We start from the raw sequence: 15805 nt of genomic DNA, 5'->3' as shown, positions 1-15805 counted from the left end.
TAAGTAAGGTAAGACACTGAACTACACTACAAAATACATTGCAACATACATAACAACATACATTACATAGCACATATGACATAATATCACATATCACAAAATTGTAAATACATATGTAAAAATATGTAAATAGCATGTATAATAGGACTTCAAAATTAATTGTATTCGTGTATGTGTATGTATATATGTAGTGTGTAAATATTAAGTATGTGTATGTATAGCATGCATGTCTATATATACTGTATGTGTGTATGTGTATATATGTAAATTTTATGTAAATATATGACTTACATTTAATTTTATCTATTGTTAAATGTATTTTGCATAAGTGAGTTTGATGGTTTGGTTTAATTTTTGTATAACTCATGCAATGTTGTGTTCATTATATTTTTCAAAAAATTTTCTCTAAGTTTGATGTTTATGCATTGCAATAGTAGTAGTAGTAATAATAGAATTCTCTGTTGAGAGAATTGGTAAGAATAGTATTTTGTGATTTTAATGTTTTGCATTAAAGTTGTATTTATCTTTTGATTTTTGTTATTTGCTTGTTTTGATTTTGCATGTTTGATCTGAATTTTGAACCTTTATAATTATTCATTGTATATTTTTCCCTTTTTTCTTTTCCTTGATTAAATCCCTAGAATAGGATAGTACTAGATAAGATAGGTGAGTGTAGGTTGTTTATTATTTTGGGTAGATATTTTAGTTTAAGGAATATGTAAGTTAGTGCGCAAATGCCAACATGTTTTCACCACAATTTCGGCTTTGTGCAAAGGGAGGACTGTAGCAAGGGAATTTGCAAAGCTGACTGACAACCTTCAAATTAAGATTCTACAGAGATGGCTCAGTCAGCATTCTAAGACAGTTGGGCAACTGGCAACTGTCTCTCTCAAGCTAGATGGCAGACAGAGAGGCTGTGTGTCAAAGTATCTCCCTAAAGAAACCAACTGTGGACCTGCCAAGGACTTGGATTATCTTCTCAAAGGTTAAATGAGTGTTCCCCTACAGGCTGGTGGACCATGTGAATGGGTATGAACCTCCTCCCTTCCCGGACTTTATGAAGACTCTATATCTCGATTCTGCAGTTTGACCCAACCAAAGCCTCTGGAGTTGTAAGAATCTGGCCCTATAGACATTACTAACTCCTTGTATCTTTTATTAGTTTATTTAGTTAGGTTAAGGTTTATTTGGAAAGTCTAAGAATTAATATCTGGGCTAATCTGTTCCCCTTTCATTCCCTTATCCCTTTAGATAATAAACCTTTTTTAATAATAATTGGTTAGTATGATTCCATCTGTTAACCTTCCTTTCTCTAAACCTCCCTATTACAGTATGCAAGAAGGGAGAAGTAGTAAGATTTGACAAATTGTTAGATAATTTAGGGGAGGGGAAATGAGTAGTTAAAGATAAGATTAAAGATTATAAAGCTAGGCAATGAGAAGAATAGTACTTCCTAAAAAGGGAAATCTGGAAGAGGGGAAAATTTAGGAAAGAAATCACAAATTTTGCTTTGGATATTCCTCTAGGACAATGATTGCAAACCTTTTGGACACAGAGTGCTGGGCCCTGCCTGCACTGAACACCCACACACGCCGAATGCCATGCCCCTCCCAACCAACACCATATGCTGGGTATATCCCACCCCCTCTACCCCCACAGAGGGGAGAGAGAACACACACCTTGGCTACTGGGCAGAGGGGCAGGTGAAGTGAGGAATGTCCTCAGTGAGTGTACAGAGGGGGAAGGGAGTGACCAGAGAACTCTGTTCCCCTCCACCTCTGCCACCTGTGAGCTGCCCACCTTACCCCTTATAGATTCCCATTGGCTGCTGGGCACAGAAGCAGGGGGATGGGAAAAAATGTCATCAAGCCCCCTTGGAGAGGGGGAGGGGTAGCAGCTCTGCCTGAGTCCCTCTGCCTTTCTATTAATTCTGGGGGTAGGGGATGGAGAGGGAGGGTAGCCAAGTACCCACAGAGAGCACTCTGCATGCCATCTTTGGCACTCATGCCATAAGTTCATCATCACTGCTCTAGGACATCAAGTTTAAAATGTTAAACAGATGTGGGGGCAGCTGGGTGGCTCAGTAGCTTGAAAGCCAGGCCCAGATACCAGAGGTCCTAGATTCAAATCTGGCCTCAGTCACTTCCCAGCTGTGTGACCTTGGGCAAGTCACTTAACCCCCATTGCCTAGCCCTTACCACTCTTCTGCCTTGGAGCCAATACAGAGTATTGATTCTAAGACAGAAGGTATGGGTTTAAAAAAAATGTTAAAGGGGTGAAAGCCTGAGTTTCAGGGCGTTAAACAAAGGCTGGATATATAGATTTAGAAGTCAAATTTATGGATATGATTAAATCTAGGGGAGGAATAAGCTCACCAAAAGGAGGTAGAAGGAAAATAGGTACAGGAAAGGTTTTGGGAGAAATACCTACATTTTAGGGAATGTGATATAAGCAAAAAGAGAGGAGACTACAGTTTCACAAAAATCAAGAGAGGAAAAATATTTCCAGGACAGGGGTGGTCAACAGATTCAAATATATTAGAGGTTATGAAAGAGAAAGACTGTGAAAAGACAGAATGGGCAACAAACAGATTATTAATAACAATGAAGAGAGCAATTTCAATAGAGTGATAAAATCAGAAGATTTCAAAAAAAGTTGAGGAGGGAAGAATGAGTAAAAGGATATAAACAAGCAACTTTGTTTCCAGAGGAAGAAATCCAAGCTTTCTACAACTATATGAAAAAATGCCCCAAATCATTCATAATTAGATAAATGCAAATAAAAGTAAAAGATCCTCATAAATTGGGTTTTGTTTATCCTTTTTTTTTCCAATGGGAAAGGAGGGGAGTGGTAAAAAGAACATGAATTCTGGTCAATTTTTTAAAAAGGAATGGAGAAAAGAAAAGGAAATAATGAGGTTTCTTAAAAGGTTACAAGAGAACTGGATGTAGTTAAAAACTACAGGAAAGAACCAATGGGAGGACAGGTGAGGATGATGGTGAAGATAAAGAGAAAATTAGAGTGGTAGCAATTTGCTAGAAAATATGGAAAGGGAGCTAATGGGTGTATTTTTTAACATTTATAACTCGCCTGCTTTAGGCACTCAAATTTATACCAGGTTTCTGGGTGTCTGGAATTTTGCTTCATAGTTTCAATTATTGCCTACCTGGCTGTAGTTAAGTCTCTATATCCTGCAAAAGAATTATATTCCCAAACAGGATCCTAAGTTAGCCAATCAGCAATTAGGGGATTATTATTAGTGTCCTGTATACTCTGATGTTTCTCCCTTTTCATTAATAATTCATCCATAAGAATGTCCAAGTCCACATAGGAAGGATTGTAAAGCTTAACTAAATGCTTGAACTACTTTACAACACCCATGGGTTGTTCTTCATATGATGGAGTATTTTTCTTAAAACTGTCTATATCAGCCTGTGTAAAGTGACACATGAGATTCACTATACTACCCTCTGGGGACACTATGGGTACCTCTCTTAAGAGGACACATATGAGTTGGTTTGTTTTCTAATGCTCCGGTTTCCATTTCCAATTTAGTTGGTTTATCTAATTTACTTGCACCCTCTAATTTAGTTGCGTCACATTCTTTAGTTTCTGCCATTGAACCTTTAGCCTTGAGTAATTCGTCATATTGAGTTTGCATTCTATCTAGTTTAGTCTCTAGATAGTTCACTTTTAACATTGTATCACTCTTGGCAACAGCGTGCTTGATGCTTGCTTTTAAATGTTTAAACACAACTGCCAAAGATTTGAACATCAGGTAAAAGCACATGACAAACAATAGTAGCACAGGGATATAAGAGATTAGTTGTAGGACTGTCAGTGACAGTACTGGCATTAGAAAGTCACAGGCAATTACATTTTGTAGAAATTCTGGTACAATAATGAAAATGAGAGAAGTCATATCAAATAGAGAAAATCCTATGGTGATTTTATGTAGCTATTCATCAGGTTTTCTGAGAGTAGAGTCTTTGTATCAAGTTGACTGTAGTCAACTAAAGTTCAGCTCAGTGTTACCACAGCTCACCCCTAGTTGCTTCCCCATGACCCCTGCTGAGATAACGTTTCCAACTACCTAAATTGACAATTGAACCCTTAAAATCAGACAGTTAGGTTCTTTGCCCTATTTAGCTTGCATAACTGTAACAAGAAAATTTGGAGAGTTATAAAATAAAATATTTAGAGGGAAAACCTTTTCAAAACTGTTTTAACTCACCAATCAGGTTCAAACTGTTCAGATACCTTTGATAGAGTTAATTAAAAGTATCCTCAGTGACAAAGTGAAGCTCAAATGTGAACTTCCCTACAGGGCCAGGCACAAGGATGTTAAATAGACTCATTATAAAATAAAGTATTTCTTGAAATATATAAGGATAAATAAAGGATTTCTATAAATAACAAATAATAATATAAATAATAAATAAAGGATTTGTATTTCTAAGGGATTCTGAATCCAACCAAATAAAAGTCCCAGGTTCCGCAAGGAACCGCTTCTCCTGTGTTTCACAGGCTACACTAATCCTCCCTGATCTAACTAACCCAAATTTATACTATATAAATAAAAACTACCACTATTAACCTTATAAATCTTAACTTTGCCTTCAAATTATAAAATAGAAAAGGCTAGCTGGTTGAGTCTCAACAAGAATCCAGTTATGACTCTGAGTCTGTAAAGACTCAGAGTCCAAATCAAAGACCAGGTTTTTCTTTGTTCTTCTCAGATATAAACCAATCTATAAAACCTCAATATAGTCAGTAGTGTTTCCCAAGTTGGGAAAGGAAAACACTGAGCTCCTTCAGGTCTTCCTCTCAGACAGAGAGAAAGGGGCAAAGATGTTACCTCCTCCAGCCCTGAGAGAAGAGTCTCAGAGTGTCTCTCTGCCAACTGCCAGAGAGCAACTCCCAGACTTTCTAATTGACATAAAAAAACAGTTATAACTGTCAGCAGTTGAAATTAACATGCTCTTTCAGCTCTGCTTCAAACTCCAGTCTTTTCTCAAGCAGCCACTTTACTTCTAAACCCTAAACTAATAAAAGAACACTTATTTTCTAATATCATCCTTGCAATCTATAATGAAACCAGTCAAAACAGTTATATGACTTCCTACACCTCTGTTCATCAAGTGAAGCAAGAAGGAAAAAAGTGGGAATAATTTATGGCTAGGAAAGAGATGAAAAATGGCAGGACAAAAACTAAAAGGTCACTCTGGATCAGAACAGAGAGCACCGTGCAGCTGACATTTTTAACTTCAGAGCTAAAGTTAGAAAGGGAAGAAAGAAAGTCAGAAAAGGCAAAATAGACTGAGAAAGTACCACAAGCTGGAGGAATTACAGTTTCCAATGAAGTGAAACACGTCTAGGAGGAGTGAAGGATAGAAAGAGATGGAATGATGAGAGGTTAAGGTGAGAAAGTGGAATATTAGAGTTGTAACCAAAGATGACATCCAAAGTGTGACCATCTCTCTTCATGACAGAGGTGATAATAATAAGGGCAGAAAGTAGAGAGCAGAAAAAGAAAGCTGAGGAGGAGAGGAAGACAGTTATCCAAATGCTGAACACTTTGAGGATGTAAGAAGAACGTCCTGATGGATAGTACAGAATAGCCACCATGATTCTACAGGGCAAAAATGTCCATTTCAAAGTCGCTGAGTGACAGTGAAAAAGATAAAAGCATGAAAGTTATTTATATTGTCTAGGGTGATTTTAAATGGAATTTCTCTTTCTAATTCTTGCTGCTGAGATGTGTTAGAAACATATAGAAAGGCAGATGACTTATGTGGGGTTATTTTGTATCCTGCAACTTTGCTAAAGTTGTTGATTATTTCGACTAGCTTTTTGGTTGAATCTCTAGGATTCTTTAAGTAGACCATCATATCATCCGCAAAGAGTGATAGCTTGGTCTCCTCATTGCCTATTTTAATACCTTCAATTTCTTTTTCTTCTCTAATCGCTACAGCTACTGTTTCTAGTACAATGTTAAATAAAAGAGGTGATAATGGGCATCCTTGTTTCACTCCTGATCTTATCGGGATGGCTTCTAGTCTATCCCCATTGCAGATGATGTTTGCTGATGGTTTTAGATATACACAGTTTATTGTTTTTATGAAAGGCCCTTCTATTCCTATGCTTTCTAGTGTTTTCTTTTCTTTTTTTTTTTAACCCTTACCTTCCTTCTTGGAGTCAATACTGTGTATTGGCTCCAAGGCAGAAGAATGGTAAGGGCTAGGCAATGGGGGTCAAGTGACTTGCCCAGGGTCACACAGCTGGGAACTGTCTGAGGTCAGATTTGAGCCTAGGATGCCCCGTCTCTAGGCCTAGCTCTCAATCCAATGAGCTACCCAGCTGCCCCCTTTGTAGTTTTCAATAGGAATGGGTGTTGTATATTGCCAAAAGCTTTTTCTGCATCTATTGAGATAATCATGTGATTTTTGTCAGTTTGTTTGTTGATATGGTCAATTATGTGGATGGTTTTCCTAATATTGAACCATTCTTGCATTTCTGGTATGAATCCTACCTGGTCATAGTGAATAACCCTTGTGATGACTTGCTGGAGTCTTTTTGCTAAGTATCCTATTTAAGATTTTTGCATCTATATTCATTGAGGAGATTGGTCTATAGTTTCCTTTGTCCATTTTCAACCTGCCTAGCTTTGGAATCAGAACCATATTTGTTTCGTAAAAGGAATTTGAGAATTCCCTCTTTACTTATTCTGTCAAATAGTTTGTATAATATTGGGATTATACAAAGTTGTTCTTTGAAAGTTTGATAGAATTCATTTGTGAATCCATCAAGCCCTGGGGATTTCTTCTTAGGGAGTTCTTTGATGGCTTGTTCAATTTCTTTTTCTGATATGGGGTTGTTTAGATAATCTATTTCTTCCTCTGTTAGTGTAGGCAATTTATATTTTTATAAATATTCATCCATATCACCAAGATCGCCATATTTGTTGTCATATAATTGGGCATGATAGTTTTTAATGATTGCCTTAATTGACTCTTCATTAGAGGTGAGGTCTCCCTTTTCATCTTGGATACTGTCAATTTGGCTTTCTTCTTTCCTTTTTTTAATTAGACTGACCAGTAATTTGTCTATTTTACTTGTTTTTTTCAAAGTACCAGCTTCTAGTTTTATTTATTAAATCAATAGTTTTGACTTTCAATTTTATTAATTTCTCCTTTGATTTTTAGGATCTCTAATTTAGTCTTCATCTGAGGATTTTTAATTTGTTCACTTTCTAGTTTTTTAATTTGAATGCCCAATTCATTGACCTCTGCCCTCTCTAGTTTGTTAATATATGAACTTAAGGATATGAATTTCCCCCTGAGTACTGCTTTGGCTGTATCCCATAGGTTTTGAAAGGATGTCTTATCACTGTCATTGTTTTCTTCAATGGAATTATTATTTCTATGATTTGTTCTTTAATCGATTTTCAGGAATCATATAGTTTAATTTCCAATTAATTTTTTATTTGCCTCTCCATGTATTAGAAAGAGAAATTCCATTTAACACCACCCTAGACAATATAAAATACTTGGGAATCTATCTGCCAAGATAAACACAGGAACTATACAAACACAACTACAAAACACTCTCCACACAATTAAAACTAGATCTAAACAATTGGGAAAACATTGATTGCTCATGGGTGGGATGAGCTAACATAATAAAAATGACAATCCTACCTAAATTAATCTACTTATTTAGTGCCATACCCATTGGACTACCAAAAAACTTGTTTACGGAATTAGAAAAAAACATAACAAAGTTCATTTGGAAGAACAGAAGATCAAGGATATCCAGGGAAATCATGAAAAAAAATTCAAAGGAAGGAGGACTTGCAGTCCCAGATCTCAAACTATCCTATAAAGCAGTGGTTATCAAAACAATTTGGTACTGGCTAAGAGACAGAAAGGAGGATCAGTGGAATACACTTGGGGTAAATGACTTCAGCAGGACAGTCTATGATAAACCCAAAGATCTCAGTTTTGGGGACCAAAACCACTTTTTGATAAAAAAAAAAAAACTTCTGGGATAATTGGAAGACAGTAAGGAAGAGATTAGGTTTGGATCAACATCTCACACTCTACACCAAGATAAATTCAGAATGGGTGAATGACATGAATAAAAAGAAGGAAACTATAAGCAAATTAGGCGAACACAGAATAGGATACTTGTCAGATCTTTGGGAAAAGAAAGACTTTAAAACCAAGCAAGAGCTAGAAAAGAATCACAAAAAGTAAAATCAATAATTTTGATTACAAAACAAAATGAATGCATCCAAAATTAGAAGGGAAGCAACAAATTGGGAAAAAATCATTACAAAAACCTGACAAAGGTCTAATTACTCAAATTTATAAAGAGCTAAAGCAATTTTACAAAAAATCAAGCCATTCTCCAATTGATAAATGGGCAAGGGATATGAATAGGCAGTTTTCAGCCAAAGAAATCAAAACCATTAATAAGCACATGAAAAAGTGTTCTAAATCTCTTATAATCAGAGAAATGCAAATCCAAACAACTCTGAGGTATCACCCCACACCTAGCAGATTGGCTAACATGACAGCAAAGGAAAGTAATGAATGCTGGAGGGGATGTGGCAAAGTTGGGACATAAATTCATCGCTGGTGGAGTTGTGAATTGATCCAAACCATTCTGGAGGGCAATTTGGAACTATGCCCAAAGGGCGATAAAAGACTGCCTGCCCTTTGATCCAACCATAACACTGCTGGGTTTTTACCCCCAAAGAGATAATAAGGAAAAAGACCTGTACAAGAATATTCATAACTGCGCTCTTTGTGGTGGCAAAAAAATGGAAAACAAGGGGATGTCCTTCAACTGGGGAATGGCTGAACAAATTGTGGTATATGTTGGTGAAGGAATATTCTTGTGCTCAAAGGAATAATAAAGTGGAGGAATTCCATGTGAACTCAAATGACCTCCAGGAACTGATACAGAGCAAAAGGAGCAGAACTAGGGGAACATTATACATAGAGACTGACACACTGTGGTACAACTGAATGTAATGGACTTCTCCATTAGTGGCAATGCAGTGATCCTGAACAACCCAGAGGGATCTATGAGAAAGAACATTATCCACATTCAGAGGAAAAACTGTGGGAGTAGAAACACAGAAGAAAAAACAACTGCTTCAATACATGGGTCGAGGGGATATGGCTGGGGATGTAGACTCTAAATGAACATCCTAATGCAAACACCAACAACATGGAAATAGGTTCTGATCAAGGACACATGTAATACCCAATGAAATTGCGCGTCGGCTGCGGGAAAGGTGGGAAGGAGGGGAGAGAGAGAAATAACATAAATCTTGTAACCAAGGAATAATGTTCTAAATTGACTAAATAAATTAACTTAAATTTAAAAATAAATAAATATCCTTGGGGGGGGGGGGGGGTGTTGGGGGGTAAGGTATGAAAGTTTCAGTGAGAAGCAAGGAATTGTTCAAACTCCTCCCCACAAAGACACACAATGATTATACTGGAGGATGAAGTACATGAATGAAGATCTGGTCAATGCCAGAGACAAAGGCCAAGGATTTAGAGACATCTTAGAGAAGACATATTACAGTGAGAAACAAAAGACGGAAATACTAGAGAAAAAAGGCAAGTTTAATCATTACAGTCAAGGAAATGCAGAGGACACAGTAAAAGAGGTGCACAGATAGAAAAGAGTTGAGAAAGACAGGGATAAAAGAATACAAGGTAGGCATTGAGAGGTGGTTTGTTCCTAAGTAAGCAGTGATTATGTAACCCAGAGACAGAGAATTTGGCTAGCTAAATGGATAGTAGTGTGTAGAAGAAGATTATAATACTCAAAGTCTCAACAAAGGTGATATTTTCTGGAAACAACCAGGTATATCAGGTCTTAAGCATCCTGTGTGATTCTCCAGGGTAGGTTGGTCATAATTATGCCATTTCTCAAAAACGTTCTTGGAAGTGCATTTTCAAAAAATTATTTCAGGAAAAGTTCATAAGCTATCTAACAAACATATTTCCTTAAAAAGTAGCACAACTTCACTTGGGATGTCTAATCCCATCATAATTCATTTTCACAGAAAAACAGTATAATTCAAATTTATCAGACTTCAGTCAAATTTATTTTCGGTCATTTCCAAAAATCATATTTATCCTCAAAAGATAAGCATTTGCTAACATGGACACTGGAAAAGCCTTCAAAAATATCTTCAGCAATGGCAAAACCATTGGAATAAGTATAGTCATTCATTTGGAAAATATATAATTTGGATGTATAAGTTCTATAATAGTTTTAAAATATACAGTACTACTTTATAGTCATGCCATATATGTTTTAATCAGTCATTTGGAAAAAACTTATAATTTATTTTCAACTTAGCATTTCCATATTTCATACCTTTTTAACATTTCCTGGAAGTTCTGGAAATGAATTTTTGCTCTCTGCTTCAATTTTACTTTTGGTAGCTTCTGCTTTCTTTCCAAATGTTCTTAACAAGTTGGGTTTAGGCTTCAGAGGATGCCCCCTCACTTGGAGGTTACTGGTATCAGCTTTTTCAGCTTCCCTTAAAAAAGATCCAGGATAATGTTTAAACTATATTCAAACTATTTTGTGGTCAGAGACATTTAATTACAAAAAGAATGCTAAAAAAAAAAATCACTACTAAACAGTCTGCCAAAATATGGTTTTGTCTTAAAGAGGCAAATTATGCAATGAGTCCCAGACCTAACCCTTATTAGTTTTGTGACCCTCGTCAGAGCACTCAATATCCTAAAACCTCCATTCTCTAACTGGTATAAAATTGATAATGATACTTATACTACTTCAGTCATCATATTATTGTAAGAAAGGTGTTTTGTAGCTTTGGTAGAATTGCCAAGGAAAAAAGGGAAGAAATAAAAGGGGATGATTTCAAACACCTTAAAAAATGCCCAGAAGGGAATAAAAAGTCAGCAATAAATGCATCAAGCAAGATAGCTGTGACACTAATATGCTGAATTTATGAAATATTTTTTAAAGTGTATGTATTTGTGGTTTCACATATAATTTCTTTTTCTGTTCTATTTCTTATATGGAAATGTTCTCTTTTTTTGGTGTTCATTAAATTTAGAATAGAAAAAGGAAAATAGAGATCTAAAGGTTTTTTAAATAATTAAACTCTTGAGATTTTGTGAAAGATATTCTATGAATGATGCTTTGATCAATGATTCACAGCTTCTACTTTTTAACCAGATGAATGGATAATGAGGTAACTAGAAATTCCCATTGATATGAGGTTATCCATATTCTACTATTAAGAGATGGCATCTAAATTACATCATGTCCCAAATCCTTTGACTTAATCCTTCTAATGTAAGAGACTTATCTAAACCTCCATGTGCAAAAAGAAATGAAATAAAATAAACAGAAAATGGACAAAGAGTACATCAAATTAATACACATGCACACATACAACATCATCACAGGCACTGTTTGACCCAGGAATAGGAATTAGAAGATAAAGAACCATATTTAAGAAACAATAAAAGACTTTAATATGTCTCAAATTGTGGGTTCTCAGAAAAGTCCTGCTCTTTCCCTTTATCATTTTCTGAGTGATATTACGTAGCTATACACTACGAAACACCACAAATCTTTAAGGTGCACGATAGACACAACTAAGTTGTGCCATGTAACTAAAGATAGGACAACTTGGAAGCAAGAAATGACATAAAAATATAGTCTCATGTCAATGGAAAAGGGTGTTAATTGATCATCTAGTTAGAAAGAAGACTGAACAAATAACATAATCCAACCGGGATATTAAAAAAGAGGCAGGTCTTTAGTATGTTGGCTAAATCAACAATGTAGCACTAAATAAAGATAGAAAAAGATGACAAGAACTCAAAGGATCCTGATACACATTGAGAAAAAGAATGCCCACATGGATGATATCCTTGGTCCTACAAAATTAATGGAAAAATAAAAATGAAAGCTATAGCATTTAGGATTTAATTTCTTATAGATGCATTGTTATAGTCAGGAACTTACTAGGAATCATATAGATATTCTATAGTATTTAAAGATAATGTTGGGGGCAGCTGGGTAGCTCAGTGAATCAAGAGCCAGGCCTAGAGACGGGAGGTACTAGGTTCAAATCTGGCCTCAGACACTTCCCAGCTGTGTGACCCTGGGCAAGTCACTTGACCCCCATTGCCCAGCCCTTACCACTCTTCTGCCTTGGAGCCAATACACTGTATTGACTCCAAGCTGGAAGGTAAGGGCTTAAAAAAAATAAATACATAAAGATAATAGTTGGTGGCAGAATGCCATATGCCATTAACATATTCACTTAATGGCAAAAGAAAAGTGTGCTGAACCTAGCCCTGAAAGTTTCATGTACATTCAACACTTCTCTTCTTCCTACAACTTCAACTATTAAAAATACTTACAGAAGTTTAACATTAGTATCACTCATTTTTCCTTCTATGTTGCTGTCAATTTGAATGATCTGTGTCAGTTCTTTACTTTTGGCTTTTGAAGAAGACAAATCTGAAGCTTCTGGTCCTGAGGATTCACCTGCAGCTATTGCTGCAGCATTATCATTTTGATTTCTGAAGAAGAAAAGCATAGAAAAGAAATTTGATTATAAATTTTACATAAAATTTATAAAGAAATTATACTTTCACATGTATAAACAATCAGAGATCTTCACAGGAAGAAAATTCTAAGAAGTCTGCAGTCCACACTTTAAAGATGATCTCATACATTACACAAGGAATTCAATCTGACCCTGCATTGCTCCTATGGCTTCTTTGTACAGCATTTTCAATAAATAACATTCAAAGTTGTTTCTAATTCATTCAATTTGTTATAATATACTTAATGGTAATTTAAACAATGTTAACATCCTTTCAAAAATATAAAGATAATAATGTGCACTGCCATAAAAAATTTACATAGATTTTACAAACAATTACAAGCAATCGCTAAAGAAGAAACTTAATTATATTATCCATTAAAGACTAGTCAAACTGAGGTTATTAAAAGTAACCTATATTATTCTCTTAAATGGAAAGTGTACCTAATAGGGGCAGCTAGGTGGTTCAATGGATTGAGTCAAGCCTAGAGACAGGAGGTACTGGGTTAAAATCTGGCCTCAGACCCTCTCTAGCTGTGTAACCCTGGGCAAGTCACTTAACACCCATTGCCTAGCCCTTGCTGCTTTTCTGCCTTGGAACCAGTATTGGTTACTATTTGTATTACTTATTTGTGGTTGATAGTATAAATTTGCATACACAAAGTATTTAAATTCTTTCAAAGTTAAGTTGTTAGTATACACATACACACACACACACACACATATGTATATATGTTGGGTCACATAAAATAATGTGGTTTTTTTCCACAAACCCTCCTCTCCCAAATTAGCATGTAGCTAATTTTTATTGTAAAAGGCCCTAAAATAGATCCAGCCCTTAAGTATACTACACAAACGAAAAGGCTAAAATGGCCACTGGTGGGAATTAGTTTTTTAAACCCTTACCTTTTCTCTTAAAATCAATACTGTGTATCAGTTCTAAGATAGAAGAGCAAAAAGGTTTAGGCAAAGAGGATTAAGTGACTTGCCCAGGGTCACACAGCTAAGAAATGTTTGAAATCACATTTGATCCCAGGATTTCTCATCTCTAGGGCTGGCTCCCAATCCACTGAGCTACTTTGCTGCCCCCAAGCACATTTCTAAACTTCCATTCCAAGCTCTAACTTCCCCATCTATTGAAAACAAAATATAAACCAAGCTCCCACTTTTCAAATAAGGCAACTGTGTACCAATGTAATCAGGTTATATTTTCCTATATAAATGACTTAAATTAAAAACTATGTCAATATGACTGACATAATCAATCCAAGAGAACTAGTAAGACATAATGAACTTGATGAAAAACATTAAAATCACCTCGCTGAAGAGATGTGTTCGGTGTCATTCTCACTGTTTTCACTCAATGATATGCAAGGAATCTCGCCTACATTTTCAAAATTGGAAACTTCCAAGTCTTTATTGCATTCATCTTTATTTATTACAGCTACCAAAAGCTGACATTTCTCTATTAACAAACAAGGATACAAAATACTCAAGTTATTTTCAAAATACATGAAGAGTACTTTTTCCCCCAATAAATTTTTAACACAAGAAGCACCTTCTGGTAGTGTCATCAAGAGAATGAAAATATTTCTAAGCCTATAATCTGGAAAATACTGAATATTCAATGGCTAATTCAATCAAAAAAAAATTTATTATCACTTGATTATATGTAAACAACCATACTAAGATTCACTTGAAATCTGACAACAGATATTACAGCGTAGTGGAAAGAGTATTATTTGTCACTGTCATAAAACACAACTCAGAGTTACAGCTCTGTTATTTACTGGGTATGACCATCAGTAAGTCACTTAACACTGTACTCTAAGTTTCCTTAAGTGCAAAATAGGAATATTTGGCTCCCTACTTTGAAAGACTATCAGAAGGCAATGTCTATAAATAGTGCATGTAAAAACCACGTTGTAAGCCAAATAAGAACAAATTCTATAATAAAATTGCAAGATATTAGTATTATTTTACCTGGCAGCACCCATTTACTGTGTCTTGATGGACCAACTATAGCACAATTAGTAACCAAATACTTGTGGGTTCTTCTGATCTATTATTCTTTCTCCTACCTTTAACTCAGCTGTCTTCTTAAGCAATCTAAATTTTTAATTGATGAGGACAGAAACAATGTCTGGTCTATAACTAGGACTTTCACCTTCCCACCTCGACTTCATAGCAATCAATGGTCAAAAACATATGAGTTCTAATAAGTGATTCCAATGAAATGATTCCAATGAAAACTATTTCCTGATGCCAATCTACCTCTGTGAAAATAATAAAATCAGTACAAACGTTTTTAAAAACCTTGTTTTCATATCCTTTGCACTGGGAAAAAAACATCTCTTTACATGGGCACTCAAATGTTCTAGGAAAGTAAGTACAGAACCTTGTGTCTATCTTTTGGTATGAACATGATGAAAACACCTTCTTTCAATAACAGTAGTATTAAAAGGACTTGTAAGACATAATACCTGATTTAAACTTGGAGTAAATATTTTTCATTTTTCTTATGTGTACCAATAAAATGCTTTTCTACATACTTATATGTGTAAATGTTGTTTTCCTTTAAAAAATAAGAAAAGCTTATAATATATATGGACCATATCTCTTTCTCCATTCCCCAAGAACTCTGACACCATGAATATAAATCAACACTTAACAGGTATTATTTGACAGTGATTATTCAAAAGCAAAATATAACCAAAAAGTTTACAGTTGCATAATAAGTATGGCTTAATCTTTAACTTTGCTATAGATTTCTTCTAAAAAATATCACTTACTCTTATTTGGCTTTTCTCCTTTAGAAGTTTCTGAAAGGTCAGCAGAACCTTTTGAAAGATTTTCTGCTTCCTGCTCATCAGTGTCATCCTTTTTCTTCCTTTTCCGTTTCTTTCTATTTACAACAGACTCTAATACAGTCTGTCCTGCTACATTCAAAGATTGGTCATTTTCTTTCTCAACAATCTCGGCATCTATTTCAGTTCCTTCTGTGTCTGAAGTTCTAGTATTCAGAGTATCATCTGGCTGATCATTCACTTCACCACTGGCAACTCTATTTACTAAAATCAGAAATATTTGTAAATTATCTATTTTCACTTTCAAACCGTGATATATTTTTTAAGGTAGGCTAACAACCAACTTTAAAAGAGACATAAAGGCAAAGCA

General features: G+C 35.3%; 1 protein-coding gene across 2 annotated transcripts in view; it reads right to left on the bottom strand.

Annotated features, from left to right (window-relative positions):
* The window catches only part of BDP1 (B double prime 1, subunit of RNA polymerase III transcription initiation factor IIIB), a 105582-nt gene that overhangs the window by 52602 nt on the left and 37175 nt on the right, over positions 1-15805 (bottom strand). For both annotated transcript variants that reach the window (XM_007486499.3, XM_056824730.1), the window contains exons 10-13: positions 15421-15699; positions 13946-14093; positions 12441-12602; positions 10408-10573 (exon numbers count right to left, since the gene is read on the bottom strand). In XM_007486499.3, the coding sequence (XP_007486561.1) occupies positions 10408-10573; positions 12441-12602; positions 13946-14093; positions 15421-15699 (755 nt within the window). The remainder of the gene's footprint in view (positions 1-10407; positions 10574-12440; positions 12603-13945; positions 14094-15420; positions 15700-15805) is intronic.

Source organism: Monodelphis domestica, chromosome 3 (assembly GCF_027887165.1).
Source record: "Monodelphis domestica isolate mMonDom1 chromosome 3, mMonDom1.pri, whole genome shotgun sequence".
NCBI lineage: Eukaryota > Metazoa > Chordata > Mammalia > Didelphimorphia > Didelphidae > Monodelphis > Monodelphis domestica.
Note: the sequence above shows the minus strand (reverse complement) of the source record. Positions and strands in the feature narration are given on the sequence as shown.